The sequence below is a fragment of the Phalacrocorax carbo genome, chromosome 1 (assembly GCF_963921805.1).
Source record: "Phalacrocorax carbo chromosome 1, bPhaCar2.1, whole genome shotgun sequence".
NCBI lineage: Eukaryota > Metazoa > Chordata > Aves > Suliformes > Phalacrocoracidae > Phalacrocorax > Phalacrocorax carbo.
In genome coordinates this window covers 180,350,605-180,372,388 of record NC_087513.1, presented here as the reverse complement: position 1 = coordinate 180,372,388, position 21,784 = coordinate 180,350,605, and the positions used below count along the sequence as shown (strand labels likewise).

At 36.3% G+C, this 21,784-nt stretch overlaps 1 protein-coding gene across 1 annotated transcript in view; it reads right to left on the bottom strand.

The window, feature by feature from the left end:
• Positions 1 to 21,784, bottom strand: part of DIAPH3 (diaphanous related formin 3) — a 245,183-nt gene that overhangs the window by 59,167 nt on the left and 164,232 nt on the right. The window contains exons 26-27 of the mRNA XM_064440776.1: positions 5,901 to 5,996; positions 5,410 to 5,469 (exon numbers count right to left, since the gene is read on the bottom strand). Coding sequence (XP_064296846.1) covers positions 5,410 to 5,469; positions 5,901 to 5,996 — 156 coding nt within the window. The remainder of the gene's footprint in view (positions 1 to 5,409; positions 5,470 to 5,900; positions 5,997 to 21,784) is intronic.

Below are 21,784 nucleotides of genomic sequence, written 5' to 3'. Positions count from 1 at the left end.
TTCTTTGAACTCTGCTGTCTGCTCTAGGAAAAAACTCTTCATTATAAACAGTGCAGATGGTTTCAGGGGAATTATTTCTGTTAGAATAAGCAGCAATTTTACTTGACCTATGAAGTCAATATTGAAGTGAAGCTTTGGTCTTAAAATGGGAACAACTGAGAACTACATTTTGGGTTTTTAAAATAGAAATCCTATTAAATATTTTCATTTCATAACAGTGCTGACAAATATTCCAAGTCCTCTGCCCAGGAAACTTGTCTATGGAGTAAAACTTCACAAAGCCTTACAAAAATTTTCTCCACCAGAGGTACAAACACTGATGTTTTTAGATCACATACAGAAAGGAGAATAGGCTAACGTGTACAGTGCCTTCAAAACAGTGTCTACCACGAAGAGCTGGTAGTGCTGAAGAACATATCTTTATTACTAACATACTGGGTAAAAAGTTATCCTAACAGGTTTCACTGTTTCTCCAGTGTTAGATACTTCCTAATGTTCACCACATACATTTGTGGAAAACAGCAGCTACACAGACTTAAGAAAAAAATACGGAAAAATTAGGTTGAAATGTCAATCATAGTTTGCTGTCATATACAGCAATGATGAAATAAAAAAGTGACCTCTAAGTGGTTGCGCTGTCAGTTCCAAGAATTAAGATGAGCCTGAGCTCATTGTCAGCTAAGACTGTAAAAAATAAGGTAGCAGACACTAATATGAAACTCAGATGACAGTTCTATTACGAGTAAGAGATAAAAAGAAAAAAACCCAACGAACATGAAGAAAGTGGTTTTTCTTCTGCTTAATGGGGACCAGAATGACATTACTTGATGAGGATTTAACAGAGGTATTTAAAATGCTTCAGACTAAACATGACATGAAAATTATTCTATTGTTTATAGATTTACAGAGCAATAGTAATTACGACTCTCTTACCATGGAAGTTTGATTTGAATATAGAAACAAGACCTTATTGTTACCTTTGGAAGTATAGTCCACAGTCCAATTACTGATTGCAACAGAAAGATTTCTTTCAACCTTTGCAGTCACAAAAAGCAATCTGTATTTTTTTACTTCCATTTTATTATAGCTTTTCTTTACTCACAGCATTTTGAATACAATCTACTTGTAATGAAAAACACTGTCTGCTGCTTTTGAGATATATATACACATGCAATCAAAGCTGCATCTTGAATTTGTATTCATGCATTTCAGATAACATTACCTTGGCTAATGTTGCTGCAAATAAATGTGTAGCCATAGCAGCAGAGAACTTGATGCAGGCTGCAAAGCCTGACCGAAAACTTAGTGAATAACGCAGCTTTCTGTGCTGCAGTGGGCTCTTCGCTGCCTTGGATATACTGCTATGTGTATTTGAACTTAACTAGCTTGAAATAAATGTGCAAGCTACAAATATGCCTTGACTGTTGTTGTAAATAACTGATAAACTCAGATCAGCCATAGCTATTAGCTGCTTGAAATCATCTTCCAATGTACAAAATCCTGATCATTGAAAATTAAGTGCTTTCTTCTGCTCCCTAGATAAAATAAAAAAGCTCCCCTGTTAGATATTATTGAATGAAAACTTTACAGAAGTACAACATGAAAACTATATTAATACTGTACTTGTGTCATGCAGCGCTCCAAATGGGAATTACAGCAAAAGCATATACCACAGTATTTACTGCAGTTTATGGCTCTCTGCAGTTAAAGCAAACTGTAACATTAACAGGTAGTTTTGAACATACATGTAATTCAGTTCTTCGCTTAAAACACAAAGAACCATGAATGGAAACAGAGGAAATAAATATACCAATCATACCTATGTCAAGCCAAATCTAGTGAAAATGATTTGTATTCTCAAGGTGTTAGAACATTTCCAAGATCTAGCAATTCCAAATGTGTATTATTTCTATTAGTCATGCAGCAGGGCTTTTTTTACCTGACTTGATGGGCCCTGTCACAAGCAGAAAAAAATACAATTGGTAATTCTAATCACAGAAACAGAGTAGATATAAACTTGACAAAAACCACATAACATGTTAGAAAAAGGCAATGTGTTCAATAAAAGAACAGTGATTTTATTTTCAGTAGGACTGAAAATAAAATAACACACCCAAGAGGCTACCCTGGGATGCAGCATGAGAACCAGCACTCCTTTTTAATTAGAAATATCAGCTGAACACTACCTGAGCTTCCTGGGGAGCTCAACGGATCATGAGGAGAAAAATGGCTAACCAGTGCCTAGAATTCCCCTAAATTTACTATTCCTCTTTTTTTTTCTTAAGCAGTCCATTCACTTAAGGGAAACAATTTCAGTTCTCAGTTCTAGAGCTAAGGAACATTGGCTTGCTCATTGGTATTGCTCTGTTTTATAGGACTTGGCTCAGCCTCATGAGCAAGTGATAGTTTGGTACCTTGAGCAGTATCATACCGAGGATGACAATGGCAATGGTTAAAGAGATTTCCTTCCTGCTTCCATTTATATTACAGCTATGGAGAAAGCATGCATTCTGGCTGTATTTCCCTCCCTTGTCACCTCTGAGACATGGAGCCACTTCTTCCTAGTTCCCATCTCTGCTGGGGTCTGATTTCTATTCCCCTTTTTTAGAGAAACAACTTTACTCATAAAGACTAAACCAGTCTTTACTCTTTTGTTTTTGTTTTGTTTTGAAACAGAAGAGATGAGCTAGAACTTGACGGCATCTGCCCAACAGATTGCTACACTGAATGATTCAGAGGACAGACACTTCAAGTCACGGCTTGTAATTCTTTTTGACTGAGTGGTGTGTCAAAGTTGTTCATCCTAGGTATGAATCTGCAGTGTGGATTAATAAAGTATATCTACTACCAGTGAACCTGTTAGTCTCATCAGAAGAAGCAGTAATCAAAGCAGTTACCAGTTAACCCGAACAGCCAAAACTGGTACAGAAGCAAACAAGGGAAGTGCCTGAATTGCTGCTTGAGGACTTCATTGGTCTCCACATATTTTAAGCTCAGAGTAAGCCAGTGGTTTTTTTGCCACGCTATATGCAAATGAGAATTTGCATGAGGATTTCTCTGAACGAGAAAGAAATGTAAAATTTACATCCATTTGAAATTTCAGGTTGGGAAAAAACCAAATCAATGACAGACCAAGCCATAATGTCTAATGACATATCTCAGTTTTTCCCAAGTGGGCTGAAATCACAGGCTTCTTGCTTCTACAGTGTACATGTAATAAACCATTCATCACTTATTATACACATATACGTAGAAAGAATAGGTTATTGCATATGTATCTATGGTAGATATAAAGTGAAAGAAAAAATTACACAGAGGATAATACTGAAAAAAGCCTAACATTATACATTGTTGAACTCAGAAATAGAAAATTAAATAAACTTTATCGTTATAATTCTTGCTTTGACTAGCGATGTTATTTTTAGATAATAATAACCTCACTGAAGTTAATAAACTTTGATACTCCGGGTCTAACACTCCTTCTAGATGGTATGCAACCTACTTAATTTGTGATTTCCCAATAAGAAAATAAATTATTAAAAGCAAATTCTCAACTGACCTACACAGACTCTGAATAGCAAAAAAGAAAAAGTTCACCTCAGAGATGAACTTGGAGCAACCAATGACTATATATTTCTATCAAAAAGACCAAAAGTCTTTGACAACTGAACTCATCATAATCTACACCAAGCTTAGTGCTCTGTTTGGCTCAAGATAGGAAGATGTAACATGCAGATACTGTGACAAGTGTCAACAAATAAAAAATACTAACAAATTCCTTAAAAACAGGCTTAGAGTTGTATTATCTGTTCCTGAGCTAACAAGACAGGTGAAAGAAAAGCTGAACTCATTTTAAAATGCCTTAGAATCCGATTGTCTCAAAATGCTCTATAGAAAAATTGACTCTGGTAAAAAAAACCTGCAAAACTACAAGAGTTTACTTCTACTCTTCTCTCCAAATCAAATGTCTGAACTTCAAAAGTCAGTACCAAATTATATCCATCTGATGTACAAATCAGTCCCTGGGTTAGACTAAGATTTTGCAGAATTAAAATCTTCGTGGTTGGTTGGTTTGTTTTTGGTGTTTTGTTTTTAACCTGAAACATAAAACGTGGCCCCAGTGTTTGTCCAAATGCAGTTTGAAAACTGGAAACTACACTGTCCGTCCACAGACAGCTAGATAGAAAGGGCTGAAAAGAAGCAACATTCAACATAATTGTTCTTAGAGGCAGAAACACTTATAGGATAAATTCAGGTGTGCTCTGTAGTCATTATTCAAATATCAGTATGTTATATGCTAGACAAGCACTTGTCAAATATACTTTATTTTTCTTTGAGCCAATTCCTCTCCCTGAATTAATTACCTTTCAACTGTCCTTCCAGCTCTATTTTCTTTAATTTTGTATTTAATAATGCCAAATTCTTTATGCCCTTTTTTTTTTTTGCTATAGGCACTCAAGAAATAAACACTTAAACAGGAGGTATAATTAATAGCGTCAATTCGATGGCATCTGCTTTATAAACTCTGCAGTGCATTTAAATATCAAAGGATAATGCCTTCTGCTTAAAAAACTAAGAAAGGAGATGTATTTTTCTTTAGGTTTCAATGAAAATTTTTCTCTAACAGAGGTACTATATATATAAACTTTTTCCTGAGACCAGTAGTTATGAGCCACTGAAACAGTCATTCTGGACTCCTCAAGTTTAATTAAAACACAGCTAATATAAAAATATTCTGTAGATTGTCTAACAAATAAAGCTTAAAGCACACATCCCCTCATTGTAACTCTTCACATATGAGCAAGTCCTACTGATTTTGGTGAGATAGCTCAGGAGTTTATGAATAAACACATGCATAAGACTCATGCTAAAAATTTGGAGAAATAATTTGCCATGAAGTAACTGATTAATTTACTGTTACTTTGCTGATACAACATCCCTTTTGAATTATACTCATAAATAATAATTTAAACCATTCCAGCTATAGTATCAAGAAAACCAAGACACAGAAAAAACAGAATGAACGCAAAAGGTTCTCTGACTCGGTATCATAAAACTTAGTAACATTTAAAATGCTCCGCGATCTCTGCTTTCTATTATAGTTCCATAATCCATTAAAAAAATCCTTGCATAGTTGTTCTTAAAGATTATAAAAGTAATAAATTTAAAAATATAACCAATTCTTAAATAAATTAAAAAAACCCACAAAAGATAGAAGAGCTTTGCAAAGTAATCAGTAAGTATAGTTTCAGGATGTAATATTCAGGGGATCCTTAAAAAGCAGGTTCCAATACGTTTTCAGTATTCCACTAATGTAGAAAAGTGAAAAAAATCACAGCAGTCTCTTGAAAGTACAGATCAACTACACAAGCAAAGAAGAGCATGCAATTCATTAGTATGGTTCATTACCATGGTTACAAGCTTTCAGCACAGGCCTCTGTGTGGTTGGACTGAGATCTTGTGGTATGTCTGGAAAACGAAAGGAAACAATAGAAATAAAACACATCTTTGAAAGTTACTGGAGTATTGTAACAACATTACTAAGCAGAATTATTTAGAAGACAGATATTTCTAGGAGTAAAATGACAGTTATACATCAGTGAAATAATCTGATTCATTTATGGAGCAAGATGACTTTTCCTTCTCCCATTCAACTCTAAACCCTAAAAAGTTATAGTACACGTGGCTGTAACGAAGAGTCTTGTCATAATAATCAGGCTGTGCTAAGTTCAGTACATTAACCTCCAAAGTGTTACTGACAACAGCAAAACAGCCTGAACATGCCTGAAAGATATCCTTGCAAGGAAGGATTAAACCCGGTAGTGTTTAAGTTCTAGAGCAGTGCACCCATAATGCTCTTAACTTTCTCTGGAAAATAAAATGTAAAATAGAATATTCACCTTTAGACCTGGGTGTCCTTTTCCTTCGGTCTCGAAAAGCTGCACCTGACTGCAAGGCCTCCAACAGGCTATCCATCACTCCAGTCTCCTCACCTTCTGTAAAGGAGAAAAGGAACCCTCTAGGTTACCACAGCAATATCAAAGCATAAATAATAAACAAACAACAATAAGGCATATTAATACTATTACTGAAACTATTTATTTCAAACTTAGACCAGGGTTTTAACATTCACAGATTGCTCTCTTGCAATTAATCACAACAGACTTGGACTTCTAGACATTGAACTAGGCCAAATTTTATTCCATTTATTTCACATTCCTCTTTCTCTATACTGAGAGTCAAGCATAGTTTTAAGTGAAATGTCATTTCACTCATATTTTCGTTTCAGTACCCTTTTGCAACTGCAAATAACCAGTTTCATGTCAGCTTTCAAGAGCTGTCTCTTAAATGATTTGCTATATTAGATGAGATCATTTCAGTTATTGTTATAAGAAGTTGAAATTGTTTCTCAGCAGGAAGCCAAGTGAACAATATCGGACTGGATAGGATACAGAATGATATCCATAGGTAGCTTTAATCAAAAGCCATTTTGCCTTCGTATTTAATAACCTCTGGCCAATATTAAATAATTGATGTAGTTCAGGAAAATTCTACTCATCGTATTACACATGTATGCGTAATATCCCCCAAAAGAATTATGAATGTTACTGTGAGATTATAATTAAATGCAAGCATTAAACACACTACTTTTCCTTCCTCAAATAAACACATCAGAAAATGTTAGATTTTTGAACCTTGTTAACCCCTTGTGTCTATGCCTGGGAGGACAAAGAACACAACAGCAGGGATTTACTATATGATGAAAAATCACCAGAGAGGAATAAAGAATAGAAATGTCATTATGCCTCACTGGGAAAAACTCCTCAGGCCAACACACACCTTGGATACAGTCAGACACATCACACGATTCTGCAGTTGCTGCTAACAGTGAAAATTCAAATCAGGATCTAAACTAGCTGATGGGTAGAACAAGACGCCATGCCACTCATAAGGAATTCTGAAAGTGCTGGACTACAAGTAAGGAAGCAAGGCAACCTTCTAGCCCTGAATGTTACAGGAAATGAGGCTTTTCAACACTATTTCTATTTGGTTTGCTCCTTTAAAGAAATTTCATCTTTCAATAAGCTTAAAAAATTCTAGTGTCTTTCTAAGGTAAGTGGTTTCAAGGGCAACAAAAATAATTCAGAGAAAAAAAGTCATAGTTGCAGAGAGGAGGGTCTGACAAAGTACTGTCAAATCAGCATGGGCCAAATCATGAATATGACATTATAGAAACAACATTTTTTACTTTCATTATTCTACCGCTAAGCTGAGAGTTGAATCTAATTTACCTTCTGAGAATCCTAAGCCTAGATATCATTTAAAAGCAGAAGAGGAAAGCATTCCAAAAACAGGCACAAGATTTTGGGAATAGAGACATGCAAATCATTATTAAAAAAAAACAAAACCAAAAAAAACCAAACCAAAACAAAACCACACACAAAAAAATGACCCCCAAAACCCCAAACCATAAAATCATTTCTTTTCTCAAAATCAGAGCTTTCCTGTCCACAAATTAAAGAAAAATGTCCTTCAGATGTGACTTAAAGTCACATAGTGAAGAGTTTATATATTAAAAAATTATATAGAAACACATATAAACATATATAAAGCTCACAACAGATGTTTCCTAACATTAACTTAAATTCAGCTGAGGTTTTCATAAAAATTTTTGTCATTTTCTCTATTACACCAGCAACTACTTTATTATTTACAGAAGGACCAAAATCTTTTATTTTAAAAGTCGGTTTTGTGCAATCGTATTACAAATGGCATTTAGTTAGCATTTCTGTTCCTTTCGCTTGCATTGTTACCTATCCTTTAATTTCTGCTAATTCTACATGTATATTTGTGTTCAGAAAGTGATTCTGTTTAAATTTTTGGAATTTCATAAAAATATCCTGTAAGGAAAGCTCTTTTCCTTCCCTCTAGTATTTGATTTGCAGCTCTCCCAAGATGCTGGTCCTTAAAATAACAAAACTGTAATCTGAGAACACCCTTAGAATCATAAAATCATTTAGGTTGGAAAGGACCCTTCAGATCATTGAGTCAAACTGTTTTTAAAACTGCATACAGTTGACCTCAGCCCATCAATCCAGCCTGTCCAGATCCCTCTGCAGAGCCTTCCTACCCTCAAGCAGATCAACACTCCTGCCCAACTTGGTGCCACCTGCAAACTTACTGAGGGTGCACTTAACCCCCTCATCCAGATCATGGAAAAACATATGAAACAAGACTGGCCCAAAAAATGAGCCCTGAGGAACCCCGCTCATGACCAGCTGCCAACTGGACTTATCTCCATTCACCACAACTCTCTGGGCCCAGCCATCCAGCCAGTTTTTCACCCAGTGAACATTAACCCTGAGTTCTTCTCTTGTCTCTATACTCTGAATTACCAGAGCAGCTAACTTAAGAACCTTACACAAAAAGCTACACACACACACAAAAAGGAAAATTAGCAAATAATTTATAAATTTTCATAATATTTAAGTACATTTATTTTCTGTGCAATACATGGCAGATATAATAAACATGAAGACTGAAATACAGATCTTTCTCTTGTTTTGCGTTTGGTATAACATACTTTATTATGCTGAAGTTTGCTCTCTTATGACTAATGGACTATCAACAGGTATTAATAGGGCTTGGAATGTACCTCACAAAAAATTACTCAGATTATGTATTCAGCTTCCTGGGTTTGTTGTTTGTGGTTTTATTTTTTTGTTTGTTGTTTTTTTTTTTGATGGTGATTTTTTTTTTTTTTTTTGGGGGGGGGGGGGGGGGGGGTTGGGGTGGTGTTGTTTTTTTTGGTTGGTTGGTTGGTTTTGTTTGTTGTCCCCCCCTGCCCCCGACCCCCACTTTCCTTCTCCATCTGATGTCATGCAGTTCTCTAAAATGCTCGTGTCTGGAATGAAAAAACTGAGTGAATAGTTTCAAATCCAAGTGATGCTTGAAGAAATTTTGAGGCCGAGCCATTAATTACGTTAAGGTACATTAATGTTGGAGGAAAGTTTATAAGCGTTTTGGGTAATACTAATGCGAAAAAGATTGAATAATATCACAGTCCCCAAAATGATACCACAAATGTTTATGGAAAAGAGTTCATAAGCTTTGTTTTACGAAGTAGGAATAACAGAAGAAAAATTTCAATCCTATTTCAGCATGTCATCTCTTTCCTTTTAAGCCTGTCCAAGACTATTATGGATTTCATAGTTACTTCAAAAACTTAACAGCTTTCAGTAGAAAAAAATCCTGGTGCGTAATCTGCTATACTATAAAAAGACCCGTCAAATAAATAAAAAAAAAAGACTTTAAATAATGGAATAGAAATACTGCAAAACCACAACTTTTTGTAGCATAGCTGTAACATATTTATGGGTACTATCTGTTTTTCATACTTATCTGAAACATACTATAGTCACAAACTGGATTATAGATTAGTGCTTCCATTGACATGCAAAATAGTTAACAGAAGAACAGAGTATATAGGAACTTGAATTAAAAAACTCCTCCAGTAGTTTTCCTGTATACTTATATATATATATATATTGAAAAAAGTTAACCACCGCAAATAAAAACAGTCATAGTTTATAATCTATGTACCCAAAACAAGCAGAAAGCCTGTTTTTCAAACTTCTACGCCTACAGTTAGGCTCCAAATCCTGTTTTTTGATGCCTAAACCAACAGTTGACTGCGACACCTTCTATGAAGTTACACAGATTGCTATTAATACCCATGTTATCTATAATATTGCCCAAGTTTATATGATGGAAAGTTTAAGAAATGAAAGTGTCCCACGCAGTATTTTAGAAGTCTTTTAAATTGCCCTGGAGAACTGCATACAACACTGCTACAATGGTAGTGTAAGAGTCACAAATATTGTTCAATATTAACACTTCCTATGGGACCTTTAAATTGGCTTTCACAAGCTGCTGCAGACTGCTGTCACCAGTCCCAAACTGCCTTCCTAATTAGTCAAGTGTATCAATCTTTTGACATCATAGAACTAGTAATTCCAGGTGGCCTGCAGATAGCTACATAGCCCACAATAATTCCTTTGAGAAATATACCCTTTTATGATCTAAATGATCTCTTTTCCTTCAATTGCAGAATAGGAGTTTTAAATACTTTTTAATATCACACCTAATTAAAACTCATACAACTGTCTTTTAAATACCATCTAAAGCAGAATTAAACTTGCCAAAATAGCTGGTAAGTTTTGCCCTTGACATTTCAGTGCCAAGTCAGATATAAACTGTCTAATTTCATAATTACGTCTTTAAAAATGTTAAGAATATTAGAGACCCTTCTCCTTTACTGCACTGAGTATCATAAGCTTTACAGTACAACTTTAATATGTCTTATGATGATAGCAACAGAATCTGCAGTTAGTAATGACTCCTGCATTTTATGTACTTACTAAGGAACAAATGACAGAATTCCAGAAGCAGTAATCCACTGACACGATAGAATCACAAATATCATTCGCAATATGGTTCTAAAATAAGAACAGTTCAACAACAGCATCTCTCTAATATAAACTAAAACATCACACTCAATGCTAGGTCTCCAGAAGTTCACTCTACCAGGAGAAAAACATACAATAATATCTCTCTTTTCTCTTTCAAGGAATCAAAGCTTTATTCAGCTACTCTTCTTAAAAACCCAACTGGTTTGTGTGGGTTGTTTGTAGGTTTTTTTTTGTTTGTTTTTAGTGAAGAAAATACTAAGGAGCTTCAGAAAAACCAAATCAAGAATTCGTTGGCATGGTTTCTGTTGATGTTGCCTACTCAGTTTGTACACTTAAGAGGTTGCCCAGGGAAGTTGCGGATGTCCCATCCCTCCACTGTTCAAGGTCAGGTTGGACAGAGCTTTGATGAGCAACCTGGTCTAGTGGAAGGTGTCCCTGACCATGGTGGTGGGGGGGTTGGAACTAGGTGATCTTTAAGGTCCCTTCCAACCCAAACCATTCTGTGATTCTATGACTTATCTACAGGCATTTCAACTGTAATTTTCCACTGGGATCTATTTATGCCATTGCAATTACATACACCTTTTTGTTACACTGTAAGTAATGGAAAGGACCAGCTCCTAAAGCCAACCTCTGAATACTAAGCCTCATCTGAAATTAAAACTGCACAATTTGGACAAACATATCCACTAAAAACAGACCTTAATATTTCATAGCTGTAACAGGAAGAAAAGGGTGCAAAACCTCAAGGGCTACTCATCAAGTTACCTGGATTAGCAACGACTTTATTTATCTTTATATCATCTTCGAAGTAACTCCATGGCAGAACTCAAGCTTTTATATAATTTAAAAACAAACTTGGAGTGCTGAAGCTATTAGATGTATTTTTCTTGTCTGAAGAATTAAGTCCTGAACTCACAATTCAGTAATTACCAGAATGAATACTTTTTAATTCTTAATTGTGTAGAATACAAACTTTTTTTTTTTCTCTTCAGCTCAGGATATAATTCAGGTCAGATATACTGTACCCAGTTTTTAATCCCTATGCAGCCGTCTTCCAGGTTTAGCTGCTTCGTGTCTTGTGCCTTAATCCACAAAAATTTCTGAGGCAAGTGAATACCAGCAGAGATTTCTCCAGACTATTCACACAAGGCAAAGGAGAAAAAGGGAGATACATCTTCCAACTTTGTTAATGGTGTATCTCCACTTTCAAGACATCATAAAAAGTCCTGAATGTTTGTTTGTACGATGATTGATTTTGACCAGTACAGCCTACAAAGCAATGCCCAGCTGAATAAAGGTCTCCATCTGAGTAAAAATTGAAGGACCATTCTCTGAACAATGTCACAAGAGGAAAGCTTTAGCAATGGTATAGTGTTGAGTGACTTAAGCTCCAGGGAGCAGAACACCAGATCCCAGAGAGGGAGGTAATTTAAGCCATCAACACAGGAGCAAGCGCCAATGTTTTCAAAGTGGTTCCATCTTTTCATTCTCAGTCTCAGCCAGCCAGATTCTGTGAAGGATTCATAGTGCTGGTACATAACAACTTCTAGACCTCTCAGCCTTATACATGAATAGGTCAGGAGACTTTTTGAAGGCTCTTATATTGCCAACATAAAAATACAAAGCAATCTTAAAGTCCAGAAAAGGGAAAGTTTCAAAATGTTTAACAACGTGACTGCCTAAACTCAGACTCTTCACTCCAATGAAATTCAGATACAATCTTACAAAGAAATTGTGGATAGATGTTAAAAGTATCTTTGTCCATTTTAAGGGTACCTTTGTCCAGAAATTGCACAGCATACACAGACTTCAAACTTGAACTTGCTCTAAGGCTTCAAACATTTTCTGGTAAAAGACATAGCACCAATCAGATAACCTTCATTGACAGGTGAGTGAAGGAATACATGGCTATCAGTTCAAGTTTCAATAATGGTGCTCGGACTAGTGCCGTAATTTGTAACAGAATACAAGAGTTCCTTTGACCCTGATCAAGTTTTGCAAGAACCTTGTTACATTACAGTGAGGAAAAGAAATTTTCCAAGGTACAGATGCAAAGCAGAAATAGCTGCCAAGTGTGCCTTGGATGGACTGGCTGAAAGGATAGATCCTTTTAGATTTAAAAGTGTTAAATCCAACTTCGGCCAGAAATATTACTATTCACTTTTCTTTCCTCAGTGATGACTTCAGGCGAAAGACACATACCAGCCCTTCCCAAAAGCAAACAGAGGTATATACCCCATAGGAGTTACATAGACAGTCCAGTCCAGATTCAGAAGTTACATTTCTTACTGATGCCCAACACAAAGTAGTAAGCCTTTGCCTGTGCTTCCATGCTCTAGGCAAATGTACTGTAACAAAAGGTATGATTTCCCCTAATGGCTGATGCACCTATTCCGTAAAACTTCTGGCTGAGGAGAGTGGATTTCATGACATCCTGTTTGCTCTTGTTGAAATTGTTCCATTGTTGAGTTCTCACAAAGTGCTTTTATGGTACAGAAATAGATAGGTTTTGACTCTGAGCATATGAATGAAAGTGTGTCCCAAGTTCCGAAGAGCTCAAAACAAATGAAATGCAAACTAAGCATACACCCTTCATGAACTCTGAAAGAGTTGTTGAAATTAAGGTTGGTAACTACACCTTTTTTTTTTTTCCCCCATAAGATAACTCTTACCATAAAAAACAAAAGGTAAACTGTTGTTTTAGAGGTGGTTCTGTACCACAAAGATACAAATATTATTCAGTGATATAAGGCACCTATTTCTGCACCCCCACTGGATCATAATTTCCCATTTAAGTAATGGGACTAGTGAAATCATCGTAATACTGAACTTTAATAAAAATGCATAAATTTCTTATGTTCATTGAGAGTCTATAAATTCCATTATTTCTGTGACAACAGAAGCCACTGTAAACTCACTTTCTACAGACGTTATCCAGGATCATTTATCTTGATTCCAGATTCAGTACAGAGTTTGCCAGACCAAGCTTTTCTGAGAGATCCTTGAAATATTTTTCCTGAAGTAAACTGGACTTACAGAATGCCAAGCCTTTGAAGTGGTATACCCCAGGACTTGATACTGGGGCCAGCATTTGTAACACCTTTGTTTGTGACCTGGAAGATGGGACAGAGTGCACCCTGAGCAAGTTTGCATATGGTGCAAAATTCAGAGTAATGATCCAGGTCTGGGCTCCCCAGTACAAGGGAGACACAAACTTACCCAAGCAAAGTCAGACAGGATGATCAAAGGACTGAGGCATCTCTCATATGAGAACAAGCTGAGAGAGCCGGGACTGTCCAGCCTAGAGAAGAGAAGGCTCGGGGGATCTTATCAATACATATAAATACCTGATGGGGGACTGGGTGGGGTGTAAAGATGACTGGGCCAGACTCAGCTCAGAGGTGCCCAGAGACAGGACAAAGGGCAATGAACACGAATTGTATCACAAGAAATTGCATTCAAACATAAGGTTTTCTTTTTCCTGTTGGGAGTGGTCAAACACTAGAACAAGCTGTCCATCTACAGTGGAAACTTTAAACATGGCTACAACGAAAAATGGGTTACCTTTCCACTAAGTCCACAGAGACAGTAACTAAGAGCCTCAAAAAAATTAAATCATTTATCTGCATACACACCTACACTCTCACCAACTCAACACAGGATATTCTACTAATGCATTATATATTTTATTACCTGGTAATATTTTTAAAAGCCAGTTTAAAGACACAATCTTCTTATAGCCCTTTTTCTATTCCCCAGGGATACTCTGCCTTTTTAGCGGAAAAATAAAACTGCTAAATTAAACAGAATGCTAAGTTTCAGTTATATTTAATCAATCATAAACTAAAACAGACCAACCTTATGCACTGTTATCTAAGATTAAGATTTGATAGGACAGCTAATAGAACCATCAGCTACATATGAAGAAGTCAATCAATAAGCTTTACTGTTAATGAATGATTTTTCTGCTTTCTTTACACATCACAGCTCCAACTCCAAGGACACTGTCAAGAATGCAACCAATCTGTTTTTCAGACTAGTCAAAAACTAGTGTTTTCGTTAGTGTTGATTCAGAAGGGAGGAAAAAAAATCTGTTATTGAGGCATATCTATTACAATTGCATTTAGAAAGTAGTTAGAACTACTCTAGTAGCATTCTTAACTGAAGGTAGCTTCTTATAAGAATATACGTAGCTGAATATAATATATGTGTGCTGGTGTGTAAGAACATCTTGTCTCTTGGGTACCCCGTGTCTCTGAAGGAGTTCATTGAGCACAGGAAAAGACATTACTATTTCCATTCAGATTTATAAACAAATGATAAATCAGAAAATATACACAATGATCACTCATACTGACAGTTGTGCAACAGAGATGAGGGGCTGAAGGAAATTTAATGAGTGAGAAAGTTCTGACTGGATTCCATGGCTGAGCTGAGTCAAAGGAATGCTTCCAGACAGCTTTGGATGGGCAAGACCCTTTTGGTTTCGGAGGCTATAAATGCACAAGAATACCTGGGAGGATCAGATCAAAGGTCCACCTATCCCTGCATCCTCCGTGCACTAGTAGCCAATAGCAAAACTCTATAAAAAGGACAGGATAAATATGTAAAGATGTTTCTGGAATGGTCTCTGTCTCCAGCAGTTTGTGATTCAAAGACTTTGTATTTGCATTTAATAGCTTTCAATAGATAAAAGCTGCCAGAGAAATCAAGTAACTTCCATCAGCAAGCCTCAGAGCAAGAATGTTTTGGTATGCAGTAACTAGACTGTACTTCTGTACACCCACTGAGGTGTTGGTGAGTGAAGATAAGCGTCACAGTGACCAGCATAGAAATAGAAGCAGCAGCAGACTCAGTCTGAAGGAAGAGTCAGAGACATGACCTCCTCTTCTGCTAGCTTTCCAACAATGACAGAGGAGGTTCTTGGCTCTTTTACAACCTTGGACTAAGGAAAGTAAAAATAAAGCATACCCTCCAATGCTTTGGTAAAGATATTTATTCCTCTGCTCCCCTGCAACTTGAGAGAAGCAGCTTCTGATGATTCAGAGAAAACCAGAAACAGTAAAAGCATTTACACATAGCAGGAGTGGGAGTATGAAGAGGACTGCTCTGATGTCTACGTCCTTAGGGAGGAGATGCGAGGCAGTATTTGGAGTAGGAAATGCTTACTCAAACCAAAAGCTTCTACCTGCATGAATGTTAGAGCTCTTAATCCCAAAGATGTCCCCAGAGATTGTAACTTTTTTTCATGGTAATGCCATTTTAAGTTTGCAGCATTCTTGTCACATTTGTTTAGAAATTTTACTGCTACAACATAAATGACAAGTCTTATGACAATGTTTACCTACAGACATTAATGACCCTTAATTTTTTCAACAGTAATGTTTGTTTTGTCTATTTCTCTCTCTTGCAAATACAGCTGCTATTTGTTTTTTCAGGGGCTTCGTGTAAACCTCAGTTTCACAAATGCCTTTCAGCTACCACCTCCAAAGGTTCCACTTCTAAGTAAAATTTTCAGAAAGAAAAATAATTGTTCTTCCAAACCTCTTGTTCTTTTGGAGCTACTACTTAGTACAAACGAATAGCAGCTGCTGCATTCTGAGCCCATGGGTTGCCAGCAAGCACATGAACTACACCTCCATGCTTCAGAAGGTTTAGCACCTTTGAGATCTTGTTAGAACATGACTTGTGACTATTTGTTGTTGGGTTTTAATTAATAGACATTCAGAACAGTTCTACTTTTTTTTTTTCCCACTGAAAACATTTAATTCCCTGAACATCCGACACTGTGAGACTTGATGAGGTTTTGCTGTTATCTTTTGCTGTGGCTTCTGCAGATGTATCATACATTGTTTTTCAGGCCAGATTTTTTTTTTTTAACTCAGCATACCTGTATTTTATCATTCTCTATATCATTTTCAACTACAAATGTGGCAATTATTCTTGAGGAAACATCTGTTCTCAGTAGTTTACCCAGATTTATACATTGCTGTCAAAACAATTGCAGCTTAAAAACAACGTTCGTACTTAGTGACACATTAGGTAACATCTCCTTTCCAGAGGATTTGTGGTTGATGTCTGCCACAACTTGTTCCTCATATCTAGGACCTTTTTTTTTTTAAACAGGCATAAAGCAAAATTAGATCTGCTCCCCAAGCCTGTCACAAGTCTACTGTCAAGTGCCCGCTAAGTGTTAACAAGTGCCCGCTAAGTGAGTAAATACTGAGGAGGCAACTCTCTAACATCCCACAGTTCTTTCTGATCGTTGTTATTTAATGTAAGAGGAAGAAGTTACACTCCTCACAGTTATGGAACAGATTTACTCCCCACTGACCTCATAATAAAAGTGACCCTTAAGAATAAATTTAAATACCAAAAAGCATTCATGGGACAACTGGAAAGACTTATCACCACCAGGGAGGAACAGAGATGAAAAGCACTTGAAATTCCAGAGAAGGAAACTGCCTGCAGAAGAGGGGCCTGACACAAAAACACTTGTTGGATATTAATATTATACCATCAGGATTTCTTCGTATAGAGTATTATCAGATATTTTGTCCCCTTCACAGTAAATTCAGTTGCACAAAACATATACCTAAATGTCCAAAATCTAGCAATAAACCTACTATTGCCCAAAACCTGTGTTTTTGAGGAAAGTAGCCCAGCAGACATCTTAAAACAAAAAATTATCAACACATTAGGAAGTATTGATGTCATCTCAGTTGTAATGGAACATGAGCAGACTTTTATGATCTGTGACATTTGCAGTCCTTCACTCCTCCCAGAGAAACAGAATACTATTAAGAAGTATTGATTCTCCTCCCCCAGTGAGAAGGCATTAACAAAATGGAGGCCTTACAAACTTGCGCTAGGCAGGGAAAATAGGGTCTTTGAGGGTACCTACTAATATAAGTAAGTTTGAGGATTTTTTAATTTATTTCAAAGGTAAGCTTTTTATCTGTTGGAATCTGAATTTTAATTACCTAATTACATTTACTATTTTCATTGCTTAAACTGTCAGTGCTGGGATCACTTGTGTCTCTTTGTTTTGCAGAACACTACAGAACTAATGAAAATATTAATATTGCACAACATCGCGGATGGTAATAAAGTAGTAAATGTTTGAAGAACCAAAACCTAAAACACTCTTAGCAAGTTTGAGAGACGTGAATGTTTTTTTCCAAAATCAGAAAACAATATAAAACCTCTGCAAAAATAAACGCTACAAAATTGACTGCAAATAAGGTCATAACTGTCTAAATGAACTGGAACATGGTTTTAAAACCATTTAGTGTGATAAAAGTAAAACTGAGTAACACAACTAATAGTCTAGATTGGAAATCAGATGTTTAAGACATCACTTTGGCATCACTTCACTGCTTTTGCGTAAGAAAGGGCAGCCTTTGTAAATAACCACTGATGAAAGTGGCTTGTTACTTAAATAGTATTCAAAGTAAGACACAATGAAGATGCCACAATGATGGAGTTCTCAATTATATTACAATAAATTTAGCTGGTGTTATCACAGTTATAGAATTCTTTACATTGTGATAAGATCAAAATAATTGATTGGTGTGCCTTCTACTGAGAATCTGAAAAGCATGAGCAAGTACGTATCTGAATGTTAATAGTATGCAGACAAGTGGCATTTACATAAAGATCCCGTTCCACTGGGTATTTACCTTTGGAACGATAGCATGTGATAGTTTGAACTGGCTTCATAGAAGGAAGTAAAGCAATCTTATTGACAAAGCATCTCATGATGAATATCACTTTGTATCCCAGAGAGTATTTAGAGGACAGATTTTATTATCATAAATTTCAAAATACCAAATATCATTCACTGCTTAGACTTTCAAAAATTTTAATGAATTCCACACACTTTTGAAGTTAGGATGGAGCTGAAAGGAAAATATGGAGCTGATATTATTATGTAAACTTAAGACTCTCATCCTTTTGTATCAGTGAGCCATTTGAGCTGTGATCATTAGGACACACAAGTGTCACCATCTAAGATGTAAAGTAGAGATGGAGCATTTTAGCAAATTACAATTTACAGAGATCTAAATCCAACATTGGCTTCAGGTCCAAATCTCAAAAAAAAAAAAATTTGCAAGAGAATCAGTCAAATAGTTCCATATAAATAACAAAATAACTATGGTCTTATTAGCAGATGTCCAAATTTATATTATAAAGCCTACCTAAAATGTTAAGTATTTCTAAAAAGACACTGTACTACATATTCGTAACACACTAGACATACTTTACAATCTAAAAAATATTGACAGAATTATTTATATTTGAAATATAAAAAATTAAAACTGAAAACTTTATGAAGATTTATCACACACTATACATATTTATCTAATTTTAGAAAACTACCAGATCAACACTGAACTTGGTATAACAGTATTTCAAAGGCAGTCTGATGCCTTTGTATAGTATCAGGTATGGATGACAGAGTGTAAGCTGCTATCTAGATGGTTAAGTTGTCACCTGTATATCAAAGGCACAACATAGGCTAAGGAAGACTACTATGGTTCGTGAGAAGGCTGGTATATTTTAGGACCACCTCAGATCTCATGTTTGCAGTAAATGTCAGTCAACAGTGGTGAAAATTAGTGTATTCACCCAGAAGGATTCCTCCCCCTGACCTCCCAAAGTAGTTTAAGTTAAAAATCAGGACTTACCTTTCATTCAGGACCATTTTCCTTTTACTTAATACACCTGTGTAACACTAGGCAAACCCGGTATGATACAGTCCTAATGTGTGACATGCAGCTTACTGGCTCAACTCACATATTTGTTAGATAAAAATCTATGTTCTCGTACGTATTTCTTTAAGATCTTAGGGTTTTGTGAATGCAAAAAAAGTCAGCAAACCCCCCCCAAAGCTAAAAAATTTTCAGCGTTATGTAGGTCGCTTTTACATGAGGAAATGATTCCACCTTATGCAGCAGAAGGTGGCACCGTAGGCAACAAAACCCTACTCTTCAAATAACTTCCAAAAGCAGATGAAAGCTGAAGAAATAAAAAGAAAATGACTTCAAGAACAAAGGAGAATCTAGGACAGGTTAAATGTCTGTGTTATAAATGAGACCAGTGTTAACAAAACAAGCTTAGGATGATGAAATAAATCCTGTTTAGGCATTGGATAGCGGCTCATGCCTTGAACATTATGGGCACACGCTGAAAACAGAAACTCCAGAACTGTAAACAAGTCTCTAATGGCCAGTTAATGCTCACTGAAAAAATCACAACCTCAAGGGCTGTGAAAAGACTGCTTTTACATTAATAGAAGCAACAGCTAAGCAAAGGAAAAAAACTCAGCTGAAAGCACTGCTGCGACCTGGGGAAATAACACCCTCTGAAGGATTTTGCACTGTGTAGGCTCGGGATAGACAAAAGGGTCAGGAACTATCTAGAAACTAAACCATCTTATAAAACCATAAGATCCCGAAGTGGGCATGGGAAAGGGAAGAGAAGATGATAAGAAAAAAAAAAAAAGCCCACTTCTGTTCTAGCTTCCCTTGCAGAAGAGCTCTCGAGTTTGCCCATGTCATCTTGTCAACTAAGACCGTCACTGGTAGCCATCGTTGTCAACTCTACATCTAGCACCAGCTCTGTGGGATTTTATAGTCGCATCAGATTTAGCACACAGATATTAAGGACTGACTGCTTTGAATACATAGTGGTAGTGGTTGATAGTAAGAACTAATTTGTAGTGTGTTAATGACAAATAATGCATAAGTTATTAGCACAACCGGTGCTGTTAATGATTGTCAGTCCAGCACAGTGGGGTTGGTTTTTTTGGTTGGGGTGTGTGGGTGCGTGTGTTGGTTTTTGTTTGGTTCTTTTTTAAGTTTAAGAGAAACAATTAAACTCTGACGTGGCATATAGCACAGTGATACAAAGGCATCCCTAACCTTCAGGTTATTCAGCAATGTTACTGAAAAAAGAGTGGAGGTGCAGAGTACAGTATGATCTCTTCACTGAAAAGAAAAAAGTCTTGAAGAACCAGTTAGTACATACACTCTCTGCTTTTCTTCAAGTATGCACTTGTTTGAATCCCAGAAACTATTTTCTAGGATGGTGACATCAATGAGTTTTTAGCTACTTCATTCAAGCAATAATCGAAATAATGTTCCTACAAATCCAACATCTGATCTAGTCACCATATAAAGAAATGATATGCAGCAAAAATCAGTTACTCCACAGTAACACTCCAGGTTAGAGGGAGGACCTGGTTAGAAATTTATCAGGTCAGATATAAACATTTTGTGATTGATTTACAGATTCTTAATGAGAAGACAGCCTTTCAATGAACTAGTTATAGCTAGGTTAAAGAAAAAAAGAGGGAAAAAAGGGAAAAAAATAAATTTTGAATGTCTATGTTATCCATCAGAATCAGAGCAACATTATGCCTCTTCAGTTAGTAAATAGTCTTGACAAGACTGCCAAAAACAACCCCAAAACCAAACCAAAACAAAAAAAAAACACCAAAAAACAAAAAAACCCACAAAACACAACACCTACTTTTCATATTGTTGTGCTGTCCTTCCTGACAAACAAATCTACCACAGGTGCTTCCACTGCCAGAATTTAGGTTTTCTAATAGACTTTTAAAATAATGTTGTAAACAAGCACAAGAAACCTTACAAGGAGCTCTGCAGAACAAAACCCAACTCATCAGTGGCCAAATTAGTGAATATCAGACTCAAGACATTTATAGCTTCGGGTGATCCTAACATTATCTATTCCCCCCTGCTGTTGTTTAGATCAGTCATTCCAGACTGAACCTTAAGTGGCTGCTAACAACAGCAAGAAACCTCTTTTTGTACGCTTATATGATCTGATATAAAACCAAGCTACTAAAAGACAAAGCAGCTATTTACTCAATGGCCTAGCTGATCTGTAGATGACAAATACATAGTCCCCTGCTACACTAGCTGAAGCAGCAGGTTTAACTACCGGAGGCCTACATGCACATATGGGTATGACTCAGAAGTCCATAACATCGGCACCTGTATTCTGGAAAGCCTGAACATGACATTATAAAGAACAGGACATGACAGGAGCTTTAATTTTCCCTAAAATGCTATCCATTTTCCATCTGAAGCACTCTCAGTCATACATAAAACATGCCTGAGAGAAAAATATCTAACCTTTTGAAACACTTCCAATAATGCATGAATACAGATGCCAGTTTTACCCTTTCTTAAGGGTCTTCTGCAGCCTCCTGTATCTTCTGTGAGCTTTAAAAAGCTGTCACTGGTAGTTTTCTCATTGGGTCTTGAATTTACTTCTAA